The 17061-nt window shown below is 38.6% G+C and overlaps 1 protein-coding gene across 2 annotated transcripts; it reads right to left on the reverse strand.

Moving 5' to 3' along the window:
* Positions 1–1480: 1480 nt before the first annotated feature.
* RSPH4A (radial spoke head component 4A) lies at positions 1481–16751 on the reverse strand. Of its 2 annotated transcripts, XM_020901713.2 has the most exons (6): positions 15870–16748; positions 11738–11972; positions 7911–8651; positions 6371–6521; positions 4525–4642; positions 1481–2633 (listed from the first exon to the last, which is right to left on the reverse strand). In XM_020901713.2, the coding sequence occupies exons 1-6, from the start codon at positions 16553–16555 to the stop codon at positions 2396–2398; spliced, it is 2169 nt and encodes a 722-aa protein (XP_020757372.2). In that variant the 5' UTR covers positions 16556–16748; the 3' UTR covers positions 1481–2395. The 2 variants fall into 2 exon arrangements, with proteins under 2 accessions (XP_020757372.2, XP_020757373.2); XM_020901714.2 differs by lacking the exon at positions 6371–6521 and having other exon boundaries at positions 2515–2633; positions 15870–16751.
* Positions 16752–17061: the final 310 nt, after the last annotated feature.

Here is a 17061-nt window from a genome sequence, read left to right on the forward strand (position 1 = left end):
GTTTTGTATTTCTTGATTTATTCATGTTTCAGAAACTAGTTTTGTGTTATAGTCATATGACTATTTGTTGAGTTCTAACTCGTGTTAGGTATTCTCAGTATTTTGCATGTATTAATTAGTTTGATTTCCAAAATATTTTATAGTTCTGTGAGACAAATACTGTTATTAGCCCCGTGAGGAAGCTGAAACTTGCGAGATTAGTAATTTGCCCAAGAAAGTGGCCCTAATCCAAGATGTGAATCCAGACTGTCTCACCTCCAAGCTCTTACCATTAGAGCATTCTGCTTTATTCTGTTAATAATATATATGTAATGAAATTCCCTCCTCACTAGATAGAAAGAACCTTAATACTTCACAGGCATAGTTCTGAAAAGAGTAATTTGCTTTTGTTAAGTATTTACTCTCTTATATAACTGTGAGAGTCTTACGTTTAATGTGTCCTGTAAGAAGGAATCTTTCAGTTTCATGTTAGATTTGCTAGTTAAGGTTGAAGCAAGAATCTTATTCTGGCCAGTTTTAAGCAGAAGAGAATTCGTTCAAATTATCAAAAGTTCTTGGAATCTGCAGGTAACTAGGGAACTATTCTAGAACAAAGGCTATAGTTGAGGCTAGAATATGGCCTAATATTATAGCAGGGGCAATCAGGTTAGGAGTCGAGGTAGAATGTCTGCTTAGATTTCAGATTCCAGAGAAGGCACATCTAATTAGCATGTGACCGTCTGCCATGGGTCAGAGGCACTTTCTCAAAAAGAAATCTGGGTAGATGAAAAAAGAGATATTAAAAAGGAGAAGCAGTAAGGGGCTGCTACCCCATTAAAAAGTGAACAAGAACTTACTTGAATGAAGTTCTATGAATATTATCTATTGTATTAAATACTAAGTGTTGCACTCCTGGAATGAATAGTGTTGCCAGTTGGAAAATTATAGAAAACCTCCTTTCTAATACTGTCATTCAGACTGGTAAACAGGTTTCCACTCTATATCCCCATGCAGTTATGGTGCTTCATGCCATCATTCTCTCTTACCTAGACAGTAATATCCTAACTGGTCTGTTTGTCTTGATCCTCTGTCAGTCCATCTTCCACACAGAAGCCAAATTGTTCTAAAATACAAATACGATTTTGTGACTGCCTAGTTGAGTCCCGCTCATTGCTCATGGTTAAAATCCAAACGTCCTACACAATCTGGGCTCTACTTACCTCTTCAGTTTCATCTCTCACCATGCTCAAAGTTTCACTCCTTTCAGCCTAGAGTCCTTTGCCAAAATACAGCTGGCGCTGCCTAGGACCCTTTCCCCCTTAGTCCTCCTCTTAGAAGGGCTTCCTGAACTGCTCGTTTGGATTAAATACACCTTGTAAGGGTTTGATAAGCAATGTTGCTCGAAGGTAAGATCACTGATCTGCAAATTGCCAGTCTGTGACAAAATTACAGAAACTACAATTACTGATACTTTTATTTTACACAGATAATAACCATGGAGTAGAAAGGTTTTTTGTTTTTATTTTTTAATTGGTCCTTCACCATAGGGCTTGACAAACACTGTACTATGGCATAATATTTGTATCACAAAATATTTCCCTCCTTGAATGTAAGCTCCTAAGGTTTCTGAAGCAATGTCTAGTTTTTAACAGTAGCCTTGGAATGCCAGGGATATAAGACTTAAAAATACTTTTTTTTAGCAAATAAAAATAGTTTTAGAAAAGCAGTGATAACAAAATATCAGTCTGAAGTCTTTGGATGTCCCAGCTAGCCATCTATGCAAATAATTTTCCCCCAAATCAGATAAAACCAATTTCTATAGGATGAAAGAAGAGTTACATTGAGAAATTTCTTTAAGAAGTAACAGGTAAAAGCTAAAAAATTTGAATATTCCTGCAGTCTTGGAGCAGGTAATGGAATTGTATACCCTCTCCACATAGAGGCTTGGGGGGAATATATATGTATATACAGATAGATGTATATACATACAGTATTTGCAACAATATCACAAATTGCTGAAGAACACATGCTCTAATTTGGTTATCAATATTTTTGGTCTCAGTATTCCTTGACACTCAAAAAAAATATTTAAGCCCCCCAAGTACCTTTTGTGGGGTATATTACCATGTTTGCCCATTAGAAATTCAACCTGAGGCTTAAAAAATACAGAAGTACATAATTCGGTTAGCTGAAGCCATCAGAACAGTAATTAAGAAAATGTCATTTAGCCTCCAAAAAATCTGTTGAGCCTCTTTCTAAAAGTACATATTAATAGTTCCAAATGTGAAATTCCAAATTTTTATTTTCAGGGAATGATATGTTACACATGAATAGTTGTAATTTATATATATAAATCAGTCCCAAATAAGGAGTATGAGTGTATCAGTCTCATAAGACTGGGCTAATTCTACTTGTATTAATCATAATCATCTTCCTCATCTTCCTCTTCCTCAGTTTCTTCATTCTCCTCTGTTGAATCTGCTGCTGCTTCTTGTGCAGCCCTGAAAGCCTGCTCCTCTTCCACAGTAGGGTCATCCATTTCTGTAATTTCTGGTCCACTGGGGTACTCTTGATAAACTGGTGGTGGAACTGGAGGTGTATAGCTGTCTGGACTATATTTATGACCCCAGCCTATGTAGAGATTTTCAAACTTTCTGTAAGTTAAAAAAAAAAAAATGTAGATCGTATAATTTTTCAGTAAGAAAAACTTATCCTTTTCTGTAAGAATAAAGTACTTAAGAGGATCATAGTCCCATAATGTTAAAACAGTACAGTATATTTAAAATGCATTAGAGATGAAATATCCCTACACGATTCTTCTATGACAGGGACTTGTGTGTGTTTGTGCTCAGTTGTGTCCGACTCTTTGCGACCTCGTGTACTACAGCCCGCCAGGTTCCTTTCTGTCCACGGGATTTCCCAGGCAAGAGTACTGGAGCTGGTTGCCATTACCTCTTCCAGGGGATCTTCCCAACCCAGGGATTGAACCCACATCTCTCACATCTCCTGCATTGGCAGGTAGATTCTTTACCACGCACAACCTGGGAAGCCCACAGGGGTCTACTATGACCCAAACTGCTCAAGCTGGTTAAGAAAACATAGAGCCAGACCCTGTCAAAATGTACCCTACACCTGGACCACAGCCTTTGATCTTTTAATTATTTTCAGAAAAACAAAACAGCAAAGTTAAAAGTTGCATACATTCCTTAGAGTTAGGAAGAATTAAGAAGTTGCTAATCTAGCAAATGGCTGCATGAGGAGTTGGGCCTGTGGTTAGAAACCTATGTGTGATTTTTCAGGTCCAACCTTGGGCAATCACAAAAGCTTCCCCTGGTAGACCTCATGGAGAAAACTGCTCTCTCCACACCAGACTTGGTGCACAGCCAGGGCACTGCAGTCTCAGAGGGGTTGTGGGCAAGGACTCTGGCCCCTCTGGCCTGTCATGCTCTTGATAGAATTGTGTTTCTGGCCCAGGTGCCTTTATTCCCAAGCCTCTTCATCTGGGGCCTTCAGCAGAAGTCTTCAGGCCCCTCTGTCAAGGCTTCCTAATGGGGGTTGAGAAAGAGAAGAGGAGACCTTATAGATGCTTCCACCTACTCTGCCTCAGTACCCAGTAATTTTTTTGTCTTGTTTTTTATTTTTGGCATTATGGCATGTGGGATCTTAGCTCCTCCACCAGGGACTGAATCTGCATCCCCTGGAGTGGAAGCTCAGAGTCTTAACCGCTGAACCACCAGGGAAGCCCCAGTACCTAGTCCTTTTTCCTAGCCCTCCCCACCTTCCTCTGGTCACAGGTCCATACAACTGCAAGAGCCTTATGTTGAGGACTTCCTTGTCAGTGGGATGACCTCACAACTGTACTGACCCATCTGACTTTCCACCAGTGTGGCATTCCATGTGGGCAAATGGAATGAGGTGGTGGACAGCAAGTAGAATCAGTGCTTCAACTTGCTTATGCTATCACAGTAAGTGATTAAAGGCTTGAAAACACTTTCATTTTTGGCTTGATCTCATGGCTACTCTGACATTTGACCACTCAGTTCTCCAGCTCAGCCAAGCTTCTGACCTTAGGTTATATTAAGTAAGAAATGGAAGCATAAGACAAATGGAAGTAAATGCTCTGGGTGACAAAAATACATTGACTATCCTCTTATCCTAATTCTCTTGAAAGTGATAGCCTAAATCATACATATTTTAAATTATCTTTTCTCAAGATATCTGACAAAAATGAACTCATTTTAACACTGCTTAGAATTACCTCCATGAAATGATTATCAATTACTCACATAACCGTAGAATAAAAAAGTTTAGCTCCATTAATTGGATAATTTAGATGAAAACGCAGAAGTCTGCATTACTCTAATATTCTGAATTTGATGCTTTGTTGTATAAGATGGATGTTGTTTGAGTTCATCTTATGCCATTACAGACTTGACATGCCAAAGAAGAGTTAAAACAGTAGTAACTTACCATTCCAGTGATAACTTATAATTTCCAGAAGTTAAATCATCAAAGTAAGAGCCTTACAAGTGGGCACATACTTACTTGCCATTGGAAAAGGCATATGCTCCAGGCCAAAGGTTGGATCTAAGGACAGCAATCGCATATTGAGGAATGAGATTTGAGGATAACCGTGTTGTCCAAGGCGATGTATTCTGGATCTCTGTAAATCAGAGAAATTCAAAATAGATTTAACTCCTAAATAGACAAGCATATACTGTGTAACAGAAAAGCTACATTTACAAACCTTAAAACACACACACACTTGACATAGAAAAGTTAAAACACCTGTTTAACATAGGATCAGGAGGGTATTATATGAACATTGTGGAACAATGAAATTTTTAAAAAAATGTGTGTTTATATATATTTGTGTTTATATATCTGTGTACATTTGAACAACAGAGAAAATAAGTTTTACCAACAGAGAGGAGGCCTGTGTGGTAGGGGGAAAAATATGTGATGACCAAATCATTATTGTGAAAGAGAGCTAGGGTTTGGAGTGTGAACACTCCAAAACTGAATAGGAAGAAAAGAAGAATATGAGAACAATAGTATATTGGAAAAAAAAAATAGTACTCCATGATATTTTACTCTATGTCATGTGTTTATGATCTGCAGAATGCCCACTATCCAAAAGTAGAGCGCTCCTATGAAACCTTTTGTAAGCCGAAATGGCACAGAGCAAAGAAGCAATTACCTTAGGACACATCTTGATAATAGATTGCCAAGATAAACTGAGATAAAGCACAGAAGCTCCAAACACAATTCAAAGCTATGACAACTTGATGCTGAGTGTGGTTCCTGGGGAAGGAACTTGGAGGTGCCGCTCTGACAGCCTGAAGTGTGTGGGGCCCTATAACTGCTCACAGCAAAAGTGCTGAACATTACTTTTGTTTTGCCTTTTAAAAAAAAATTATATCTGTGTAAATTGGTACTTATGTAGTTCTCTCATAAAAGCAAAGTGTTGTAAAGTGATTTTTTGAAAAGCAAGAAATACCTGTGTATATATTAATATATGGGTTTCCCTCATAGCTCAGTCAGTAAAGAATCCGCCTGCAATATAGGAGACCCTGGTTTGATGCCTGGGTCAGGAAGATCCTCTGGAGGAGGGCATGGCTACCCACTCCAGTAATTCCTGCCTGGAGAATCCTCATGGTCAGAGAAGCCTGGTGGGCAGCAGTCCAAGGGGTCACAAAGAGTCGGACACAACTGAGCAACTTAGCATGTAGCATGTCACCATGCCAAGATCTTATGTTATTTGGACTACATTCCCCACACTCTGCATTTCATAGCCATGAGTGATGTATTTTGAAACTGGAAATCTGTCTCTCCTAATCTCCCTCACCTAATTCTCTCATCCCCCCACAATATAGTATTTTCTAATTAAGGCATGTACATTTTTTAGATATTATGTTATTGTACACTTAATAGACTGCAGTAGAGTGTAAACATAATTTTTATGTGCACTGGGAAACCAAAAAATTGACTCATTTTACTGTAATATTCACATTTTCTGCAGTGGTCTGGAATCTGTCTTACAGTATCTCCAAGGTATGTTTCTATATGGGCTTCCCTGGTGGCTCAGAGGGTAAAGCGTCTGCATGCAATAAGGGAGACCGGGGTTTGATCCCTGGGTCGGGAAGATCCCCTGGAGAAGGAAATGGCAATCCACTCCAGTATTCTTGCCTGGAAAATCCCATGGACAGAGGAGCCTGGTAGACTACAGTCCATGGGGTCGCAAAGAGTCAGACACGACTGAGCGACTTCACTTTCACTTTCATGCTCGTATATACATATGTACATATTTATGCATGCCTGTATACACGCACACACACACATATATATACATATATGGACACACATACATATGGAGGATATGTAAAATTACCTAAATCTTCAGAGATTGGTGTCAAGAGTGGAGGCCCCACTTCCTGCTCTATGTCGTCAGGCTCTTCTCCTTTTTCTTCTTCTTTTTCTTCATCTTCCTCTTCCTCTTCCTCCTCACTTTTTTGTATGGGGTTGAACCAATTACAGCGACCCTGGGTAAAAATACTGCAAGATCTAGTGGTCTAATGAGGACCTTAAAATGCCAGAATATTCCTTTGGATTGAAGTAAGTATCTGCATGGTGTTCCACTGTGTGGCATATTGATCATTCATTCATTCAATGTATATTTACCAAATGCTGTCTTGATCTATGTTATTTCAAGCAAAATATTGTTACAGGGTATTTACATATTAAAATTATTCAAACCTTAGTGAAAAAGGTAATAATGCATTTTACTAATTTATATGACGGTAAGTTACTATTATTATTAATAGCAACAATGTGATAATAAGATTAGGTATGAAGTTTTGAGGTTATAATTTCTCATTTAATTAACTCATCTAGAGATATTTAAGAATATCTCTCATCTACATCAAAGTATAGTGAAGATATTCTACCTGCCAATGAGACTGTTTAATGGATTGTTAAGAGTGTGGACTCTGGATCCATTCTGTTCATTCACATCTGAAACTTATTAGATATGTTTCCCTTGTGACATTTCCTAAACTTTCTGCCTTAATTTCCTCATCTGTACAATAAGGATATTAGTCTTTTATACAGGTGTGAGTTTTAAATGAGCTACTATATATAAAGTGCTATTAAAAACTGGCAGAATAGATTCTATTTAACTACTACATGACACTTAACTTGTTTTTGTTAAAATCTTGTATTGTTCATGCAAAAAAAGTTCCTTGGCTAATAAAAATAGAATAAAAGAACTCTTCCCAAAATTAATGTACCCATTTATATTTAACATATAAAAATAATTTCACAACACGTTTAAACCTAAATTCTTCCATAATTTGCCAAATACTCCATGTGTGTGCTTAGTCGCTCAGTTGTGTCTGACTTTTAGCAACCCCATGGACTGTAGCCCACCAGGCTCCTCTGTCCAAGGGGATTCTCCAGGCAAGAACATTGGAGTGGGTTGACATTCCCTCCTCCAAGGGATCTTCCCAACTCAGGAATCAAATCCAGGTCTCCCGCATTGCGGGCAGATTCTTTACCATCTGAGCCACGAGGGAAGCTCAAATAAAATTTGAAATTTATTTATTTATTTATTTAAAATAAATTTATTTATTTATAAATTTATTTGTTTATAAATATAATTTATTTATTTATTTATTATAATTTATAATAAATATAATTTGTTTATAAATTTATTTTTTTATTTACTTCCATTTGGAAATAAAATCTGTTTGAAGATCCTGGGTCTAAACTACTTGACAATTATATACCATTTTGTGTTTAGATTTTTTAATTGTCTCCATCTTTGTCTACAGTCTGAAGGCCTTTGTCTTGAATATACTGTGTGCATTATAGACAGAATTTAATAAATATTTATTGACTAACTGATAGGCTGAGAATTGCAAAACCCCTACCTGAGGGAGGATATGTTGTACATGATGAACCCAATTGGATAGGGATTCCACTAGATCAATCACTTGGATGCCTTCAAAATCAGGGTTTTCTTCAAAGCTATCTCTCCCACTTTCTATTTCTTCTTCCTCTTCTCCTTCTTCTTCACCAAAATGATAGAATCCTAGAGGGCTGACATGGGTCCCTGCTGAAATTCTGGCAATTTGTGCTCGTAAGTAATTACTCTCATTTCCTGGGAAGGGTGGGTAGCTTATAATAGGGGTATCCAATCGCCCAGTGAAAAACTTCTTGATTTTTCTTGCAATAACAATTTGTGCAGGTGTCACTGCTGGTAACTTCACCCATGGTCTTCCTGGTTCATTGCAAACAAAATAGACATATTTGTTGGCACCTGTTCTGCTTTCTTCTTTTGGAATAGCCTGTGGGGCCCTGTAAAAGGGCCTTGGTAATTCATCTTCATTGTCTTCATCAGCTTCACTATCTCCATTGTCCCTCTCTTCAGATACGTCTTCCTCTTCCACCTCCTCTTCATCTTCTCCCTCACGGAATTCTACTTCAGCTACAATATAATTCATTTCCAGACCTAAGATCTTGCCCCAGAAACGACATTTTTGGATTGGGTGTGTGTCAGTAAGCTGCTTGAGGGCAAGAAATATGCGGTAAGTCTCATCTGTGCCCAAACCAACTCCAGCTTGTTCAAAATAAAAAGCTGATTCCATTATGTTTGGAAGAGCGTGTTCTGCCTGGGAATACAAGCACTGTGATTAATATTTTATCCATAAGAGAACTGCTTACAACCCAAAGACTTAATGCAATCCCTATAAAAATGGCCTCTATGACCCACATCCCAGAATTTTAGAAACAAAAGCAAAAATAAACAAATGGGACCTAATGAAACTTAAAAGCTTTTGCACAACAAAGGAAATTATAAGCAAGGTGAAAAGACAGCCCTCAGATTGGGAGAAAATAATAGCAAACGAAGCAACAGACAAAGGATTAATCTCAAAAATATACAAGCAACTCCTCCAGCTCAATTCCAGAAAAATAAATGACCCAATCAAAAAATGGGCCAAAGAACTAAACAGACATTTCTCCAAGGAAGACATACGGATGGCAAAAAAACACATGAAAAGATGCTCAACATCACTCATTATCAGAGAAATGCAAATCAAAACCACAATGAGCTACCATTACACGCCAGTCAGGATGGCTGCTATCCAAAAGTCTACAAGCAATAAATGCTGGAGAGGGTGTGGAGAAAAGGGAACCCTCTTACACTGTTGGTGGCAATGCAAATTAGTACAGCCACTATGGAAAACAGTGTGGAGATTCCTTAAAAAGCTGGAAATAGATCTGCCATATGACCCAGCAATCCCACTTCTAGGCATACACACTGAGGAAACCAGATCCAAAAGAGACACGTGCACCCCAATGTTCATCGCAGCACTGTTTATAATAGCCAGGACATGGAAGCAACCTAGATGCCCATCAGCAGACGAATGGATAAGGAAGCTGTGGTACATATACACCATGGAATATTACTCAGCCATTAAAAAGAATTCATTTGAATCAGTTCTAATGAGATGGGTGAAACTGGAGCCCATTATACAGAGTGAAGTAAGCCAGAAAGATAAAGACCATTACAGTATACTAACACATATATATGGAATTTAGAAAGATGGTAACGATAACCCTATTTGCAAAAAAAAGAAAAAGAGACACAGATGTATAGAACAGACTTCTGGACTCTGTGGGAGAAGGCGAGGGTGGGATGTTTCAAGAGAACAGCATCGAAACATGTATATCTAGGGTGAAACAGATCACCAGCCCAGGTTGGATGCATGAGACAAGTGCTCAGACCTGGTGCACTGGGAAGACCCAGAAGGATGGGGTGGAGAGGGAGGTGGGAGGGGGGACTGGGATGGGGAATACATGTAAATCCATGGCTAATTCATTTCAATGTATGACAAAAACCACTGCAATGTTGTAAAGTAATTAGCCTCCAACTAATAAAAATAAATGGAAAAAAAATGACCTTTTTCATAGAACTAGAACAGTTAATACTAAAATTTATTTGGAGCTGCAAAAGACCCAGAATAGACAAAGCAATCCTGAGGGGAAAAAGAAGCTGGAGGTATAACCCTCCCAGACTTCAGACAATATTACAAATGCTACTATAATCAAAACAGCATGGTATTGGCACAAAAATAGACATATAGATCAATGAAACAGAATAGAGCGCCTAGAAATAAACCTGTGTACCTGTGGTCAATTAATGTACAACAAAGGAGGCAAGAACAGTATACAGTGGAGAAAGGACTATCTCTTCAGCAAGTGGTTTTGGTAAAGCTGGACAGCTACATACAAATAAGTGAAATTAGAACATTCCCTCACACCATCTACAAAAATAAACTCAAAATGGCTTAACAACCTACATATGAGTCATGACACCATAAAACTCCTAGAACAAAACATAGGCAAAACATTTTTCGACATAAATCATAGCAATATTTTCTCAGATCAATCTCCCAAGGCAAAAGAAATAAGAGCAAAAATAACAAATATTTGATCCCCACATGCTGTTTGTCCCCAGTCTTGTCAATACTATATACAGCTACATAACCAAGTGTTTGGAGTAAAATATTTTTAGAAAAGATCAGCTAATGTCAAGTCCTTGACACCTATCACTTGTCCCTTCTGACTATTCTATATCTCACTATGCCATTTGTGTCTCCTTATGAAGGCTACAGAGCTCTAGAGGGTTTGTGTGTTGTGTTTACTAAGTTGCTTCAGTCATGTCCAACTCTTTGAGACCCTGTGGACTGCAGTCCTCCAGGCTCCTCTGTCCATGGGGATTCTCCAGGCAAGAATATTGGAGTGGGTTGCCATGCCCTCCTCTAGGGGATCCCCCCAACCCAGATATCGAACTCGTGTCTCTTAGGTCTCCTGCACTGACAGGCGGGTTCTTTACCATTAGTTCCACCTTGTATATCCCTACCCCTCATATCTATCCTTGACTGAACTCTGTGTCCTTTTTTGAACATATCTTACTCCAAACATCAAATTTGCAAGTATGTAGATGGTTTTAAATAGCCTAACAGTAATGGAACATAGAAGCTCAGTAGATGTACAGTATAAATTACTCAGTAGAATAAATTGCAAATATGCAGGCTTTTAGGAAGCAAAGCGGATATTGATTTGAAATATTTGAAGGTAAAATTTCTGTAATAGAGCTGATTTTATTCTTGAATGATAGCTTTTAATCTCTGTCACAAACTTTCTCTGTAAATATTTTCAACAATTTATCTTTGGGGATGAAAAGAAATATTTTATTTCTCTCCTATTATGTCTGATTGACATAATATACATACAGTCAAGGTGCAATATGAAGAAATAGCCTTGAAGAAAATGCAAATGACATTAGAAGCTCTTTTAATTTTTCCAGTAAATAAAGGGGAAAATATGCATCTTGATTGAAAGCAAAATTTTATTTTATGTGCCATTTATTCATTCATTCAACAAATAATAAGAAACAGCTATGCACTCAGGCTGTCTCAGGCATTTTGGAAAATATAAAAGATGAAGGAAACATTTCCACCGATACCAAGGAGTTTAGCCCACAAACATAAAATAGCTAAATCTGTGAAATACTAAAACACAGTGTGAAAACATAAGCAACTCTAACCAAGGAAATGAGTGGTGTGAAATGAGGTTGCAAATACTATTTAATAAGCTATAAAAAGGCAGTGGGTATGAATTTAAAGCCACACCCCATTCACCTCAAAAAACCCATAAGATTGACCTATTCAGATTTACAAGAGTGACTTACTATTTCATCTTCCAGCTCTTGGTCAGCTCCTTCTAAATTTCCCTGAAGAAAAAGAATTTTCTGCTTCTCTGCTATTTCATAGGTTGCAAGCATCTCATTCTCATTTTGGAGTGTATCTAATTTTTTACTAAAATGTTCCATCTTGACATCTTGGCTAATATTTTCAATGATGTCCACAGCATTTTCAGGACGCTGATCTAAGACCTTGGTCAGCATTTCAGAAAGATGATCATATCTACCCAAAAGAGAAAATTCCAGATAATTTCCTTATCTAAAGCATTTGAAGAAATATTTCATACATATTCAGTGGGTTTTTAGGAAACTTCAACAACCTGAAGACTTGAGAGATTTTTAGTGGAAAAACTCAGTAACTTTTACCACTGCCAAGAATAACATATCCTAGAACTTTTTAAGAAATTCCTTCAATATGATATGAATGTTTAACTTATTAAAGAAAAATGCATTACAGCAAGATACATGTTCTACATCAGCTACATTTTTCACTTTTTATTTCAGATCAAAATCTCTCAGTTTTATATTTAAAAGTGACTAAGCTTATTTTTCATTCTTTTAACATAACTTCTTTTCCATCCCCCTTTCCTACCCCTCATTAAATCCAACTCGATTTTTAAATCCAGCTGACTCTCTTAAGATCAGTTCTATTTTTACACATTTCCTAAGCCAGTTATATACTTCATTGTTTTTAGACCTACAAGAAATACATTTCATATTGCAACCCCAACCCACCCCCCACACACAAATGGAGAGAAAAATGTCATCTGATGTTACTCACGTTTATTAAAAATGTGATGCAGTCTAATATTTTTTGTCCTTTTCTGTTAAAACCACTGCTGTAACTTTCTATTTCATAACTGAGTTAGTGAAGCTGCCTCTAACTCTCTATTGATTCATTAATTAATCTCTAATCTCTCATTAATTCATTACATTTTACACAGAACTGCTAGGAGGTGCTTTTTAAGATACCAGTTTTACAATGTGAAATTTACTACTGAAGATCCAAAATGCCTGTCAAACTGCTCTCAGGCGAGATAGAAATTCCTCTGTCCAGTGTGAGGACACAAATTACCTGTCTTGCATAAATTACCTGTCTTGCATAAATTACCTCTCTGGTGGATAAGCACTGTATCTCTTCTTTCATTTCTAATAATTAGTTCAGTTAGAATGTCTACCCAGCAAGGGAAATCTACCAAATAGCCCTTTCATCTTGTTGCTGTATGACTTGAGATCCTTTGCTTGCTGTGTCCTATACATATTTTTCTCAAGAAATGATTTAAAATATACTTAATCCTCAAAGTCTTACCACTCAGATTATCCCTGAAACTCTTCTTCCTCAGTGTGGACTGGGCCTTTCTGAAACTATGGTGTAATTGTGTACATTACATATTTCTCATTCAGCAACTGCAGTAGGTTCTTCCAGGGCTGAAATTAGGTTTTTGTTTATTGTTTTAATATATCTCCTTCCTTATTATAGTGAAACAAAATGGATGTTCAATAAATCCCTACTATCTTTAACCTGCCCTAGTCATTTAATTCTCTCTTTAATATCTGTATTTATCTAATGGATCTTAAGAACATCAAAGAAAAAAAGGGAAATTATATGCACAACCAATGTGAAGGACAGTTTGCAAATATTATATATGAAGAATATTTTATTCTCCAAAAATTGCTATTTTTATATAAATGAACAGAAATGTTATGACTGACAGAAAAGAAGAAAGCAGTCTTTTTTTGCAGGCTTTTTATTCAACAATGTGAAAACCAATTTTGTATTTTAGTCAAAATTGTTTTAATGGCAATTTAAAAAATAGCTTTCAAGGTTGTCAAATAAGAGCTGTGTATAAGATATGGAGTTTAGTTCATCTTTAATGAGCCATTTTTAATTACAGGCTATAAAGCACTTAGAAAGTAAAAGTGAATATTATGGATGGTATTCAGTCCTGGGTGTTCATTGGAAGGACTGATGTTGAAGCTGAAACTCCAATACTTTGGCCACCTGATATGAAGAGCTGACTCATTTGAAAAGACTCTGATGCTTGAAAGATTGAAGGCAGGAGGAGAAGGGGACGACAGAGGATGAGATGGTTGGATGTCATCACTGACTCAATGGACATGGGTTTGGGTGGACTCCGGGAGTTGGTGATGGACAGGGAGGCCTGGAGTGCTGTGGTTCATGGGGTCGCAAAGAGTCGGACACGACTGAGTGACTGAACTGATGGATGGTATTCATTTATTACCTCAGAGACTTAGCATTTGGACACTAAATTAAATTTGGCTATTTAAGTAATGTCAGTTATAAAATAATTCAGTAAAAGAAATTTTCCCATTTTATGTTTTGTATTCAGTTTTAAATTGTGAACTTTCAAATATTTATAATGAGCTTTTTTGAAATTTTATCAAAGTTTGTAAATACTTGCTTATTATTTACCCAGGGAATTGTGACAAGAAGTTTTTATCAGCAATTCAAGTAGAATCCAGCAAATCACATCCCTGAAGTTTAAGTAAATTGTAGTTAGAAACAGTAATTTATAAGTAATATTTAATTTGTGTTCTGTGAAGACCTCTCACATTAAATATTAATTGATATGTTATTCCTCAGACTTTAAGATTATACTTCATATTTTTAAAAGCCAAGTAATAGCTTTGCCACATAGGTATATTGAATGGCATTCATTTAATGTTTGCTGCCTAATCAGGAGACATCTCAGCAAATTGTTTTGAGGATTGTTGTCATTGTTCAGTCACTAAGTTGTGTTCAACTCTGTTGCGACCCCATGGTCTGTAGCCCGCCAGGCTCCTTCTGACCATGGGATTTACCAGGCAAGAATACTGGAGTGGGTTGTCATTTCCTTCTCCAGGGCACCTCCAGGGGATCCCAACCAAGGAATTGAAGCTGCATCTCCGGCATTGGCAGACGAGTCGTTTACCGCTGAATCATCAAAGAAGCCCCCATGTTGAGGAATAGCTAGATTCAAAAGGTCTAGACTGTGTCTCCTGTGCTGCCAGTAATTAATTAATTCTTTATTCAGTAAACAGCTGATAGCACTGTGCTAGGCATTAAATATATAGTGGTATTCAACACCCAAACGGTCCCTGTACTCTGGGGACCTGTACTTTAGAGGGAGGGTCAAACATTAAGTATAAGTCTGTAAGTCTCTGTACAATTATAAATGACCTTAAGTACTATGAAAGAAAGAGCAGGCAGTTATAATAGAGTTCTATGGAAGCTGATTCCTAAAAGATGTGAAGACAGCCAGCAAAGACTAAGGACTTAGGGAAGAAGGCGTCTGGGCCAAGGGAGCAACACTCGAACTGACGAGGCCATGTGGTTGGAGCATAGCGATGGAGGAAAGCTAAGAGTCAGACAGTGTTGTAGCCAGAGAAATGTTGTGCAAATTAATTTTTCCATGACTTAGTCCCTTCATTTAACAAACAAGCGGATTATATTAGACATTTTCTCAAGTCCCTTCTAGCCCTATAATTTTGTTGACCCTATGATTATGTAACCCTGGAAGCAAGAACCTCTAGAAATCTTGACTCAATGATGAGACCTGAATCTTAGCTATAATAGGATGGTCAGAAAATTCCTGGGTCATTGGTTACCACATTTTAAAAGAGATCTGGATAAAATGGCATGTACTTGGGGTGGCCTGTATAGCAAGGAATTCTCCTGATTTGCCTTGGACTGAGAAGTTCCTCGGGATGCCATGCCTAGTCGGGACAGTCCCAGGTGAAGCAGGCAGTTTATCACTCCAACACTGGCCTGGGTAGGGACTTGAAACCATGCCATTCAAGCACTGAGAATGCTTAGATTTTGGTAGCAGTCCTTTTTAACAAGCATCCCGGAGAGATACTTTTTGGTTTCTTTCAAACCCCAGATTCCATAATTCCTAGATTTTATTTCTGTGTATCTAGGATCTTTAAAGAAGCTAAAAGAAACTCCACCAGTGACCTGTCTTGAGTCCTACAATTCAAAGAGTTATGAAGTCACTCTCTCACTAATCCAGACTTTTCAGATATATTTTCATTCACCTACAGAAGCACATCCTCACACAGAGATAATCATACCCCCTCCCTTTGCCACATTTCCTCTCTCTTTTCCTCCAAGACTTACAGATTTAAGCCCGACTTGCTACTGGTCTTCAGTAGGTAAGCCTTAGTATTCTGAATGGCAATCTCAAGCATGCTGGGGGCCACTTCCGAAGCCCCAGACTCAGGCTGATCCAGATGATAGTTATTGTTTGAGTCGTCTTCTTGAAAAATGTCAAATCTCAGCTCTTTCTGTTTAGAGGTGCTGTGGCTCACACCCCTCAGGTCATGCAGGGGATATTTGGTTTGCTGAGGTTGATGAAAGGTGTTTCCCTCTGATTGACATATCTGATGAGGAGTTGATCCGCCTTTATCAGATAATTGTTCCAAATGGCCAAAATGAGAGGTCTCAGCTTCAGAAGTAACACTAGTGGTCTTGTCTGACTGCGATGGTGCCATAAAGTCCTGCCTGGCCAGAGCCAGGGGAGAAAGAGTGGAAGGGAGCTCCTGAGATGGGGAAGGTGGAAACGATGAGCGCTGTCCTACGAGGTCATCCACAGGTCGATCCGGCGTTCCGGCTCCAGAGCGGGGCGTCCGAGGAGGGCTGCTCCTGGGCTGGAGTCCAGTGTCCGGCCTCTGCTCCAACTCTAGGGCCTCGGATAGCCCAAGCTCAGGATCTTGGGACGTAGTTACCGTTTCTTCCCACGGCCGCCCTGTTTCCCCAAGTTCTTGGTGTTCTATTTTTTGGTTGACGGGGACGGAGTCTTCCATGGAAGGAGTCAAGAGAAAAAAAAGTTTTGGATGAAGAGGGCGTGCAGATATGGAAGGTAGCAACGCAGGGCACTGGCTTTGCTTAGGTTTGCAAGGCGATATCTGGGTCCTAGCAGCTCTGCAAGTCGCAGCGTCATGTCTCCATAGCAACCCCAGGCTGGGTTTCCCCTAAGAGAAACAACGCACGCCTGTTGCCAGGAGTCTAGGGAGGAGACCGAGAAAGAGGTAAATCCTGGATTTGTGATTTGGCGGAGGCTCTGCTCCTCTAATAGCTCAGCCAATCTAATCTGCCGTCCATCAGGCCCGCCTGGAAACCTGAGAACGGGGCCGACGCAGAGGAGCAGCCCCGGGAGAACTTGCAGGGTCTGAGACTAATATTTTGATTCAAGTTGCGCATTGAGGAGTGAGTCTTGCATTAATGGGGGAGGGGGAGAATGCATTTACAGAGCTTGTGTGTGTTTGCGAGTGTGTGTGTGTGTGTGTGTAACGGAGAAGAGACTGACGAG

The sequence above is a fragment of the Odocoileus virginianus genome, chromosome 19 (assembly GCF_023699985.2).
Source record: "Odocoileus virginianus isolate 20LAN1187 ecotype Illinois chromosome 19, Ovbor_1.2, whole genome shotgun sequence".
Taxonomy (NCBI): Eukaryota; Metazoa; Chordata; class Mammalia; order Artiodactyla; family Cervidae; genus Odocoileus; species Odocoileus virginianus.